Source organism: Diachasma alloeum, unplaced genomic scaffold, assembly GCF_001412515.2.
Source record: "Diachasma alloeum isolate Michigan unplaced genomic scaffold, Dall2.0 Dall_scaffold_00495, whole genome shotgun sequence".
Taxonomy (NCBI): Eukaryota; Metazoa; Arthropoda; class Insecta; order Hymenoptera; family Braconidae; genus Diachasma; species Diachasma alloeum.
The window spans coordinates 1449-2131 of record NW_021680628.1 but is presented as its reverse complement, the minus strand read 5'-3'; the positions used below and the strand labels follow the sequence as shown (position 1 = coordinate 2131).

General features: G+C 45.9%; 1 protein-coding gene across 1 annotated transcript in view; it reads right to left on the bottom strand.

Annotated features, from left to right (window-relative positions):
• Positions 1 to 429: 429 nt before the first annotated feature.
• LOC107042660 overlaps positions 430 to 683 on the bottom strand; it is a 1260-nt gene continuing 1006 nt past the window's right edge. The window contains exon 2 of the mRNA XM_015263806.1: positions 430 to 675. Within this exon, the coding sequence (XP_015119292.1) occupies positions 430 to 675 (246 nt within the window). The remainder of the gene's footprint in view (positions 676 to 683) is intronic.

The window sequence follows — 683 nt, the reverse complement described above, 5'->3', positions numbered from 1 at the left end:
CACTGAGTCTATAAAAAATATACTGATTTATTCGGTGGAGTCGAACCACCTTAGCGTCACTTGTTACACTCTGTTAATTGTCACTTAAATTGATTCAAACTGTTCTGAATTTAACACTGGAGATTTTCTGAACAATATACTGAATAATAGGAGACTGTACTGAGAATTTAAATAGGAGATGTACTGAGAAAACAAAATGTCTCGAACGGGTGATGTACTGACGCTGTTCGGACAACCGAAAGTAGCTTCAGAAAAACGATATACTGTTCGCTCAACTCAGTTGCTACGACTCTCTACGACTGACTGCCTGTAACTGACTCTGAGATTCGGTGATTGACTAGGCCTGACCGTTGACCCGAGGTTTCCCGAAGATTTTCGTAAGTGGCCGATCTGTGGTCAACCGTTGATATACTGAATTTTGACTGCGTTTCAAACANGGAAGCCGACAGAGCTTGGTGATTGGTCTGTCAACACCGAGTGGGCTGCTGTGATGTTCTGGAGATTAGGCGACCCATCTTGATGTCTGCCGACTTCTGCTTTGCTCGTTCTGACTGTGGCTACTCTGGTGAGCCCATCTGCTCCTGGTCTAGTCGCGATGACTCTGGCGATTGGCCACTGGGCTGGTGGAAGGTTATCGTCGACCATCAGCACCATGTTACCAACCTCGATGTTCTGCTGACGTG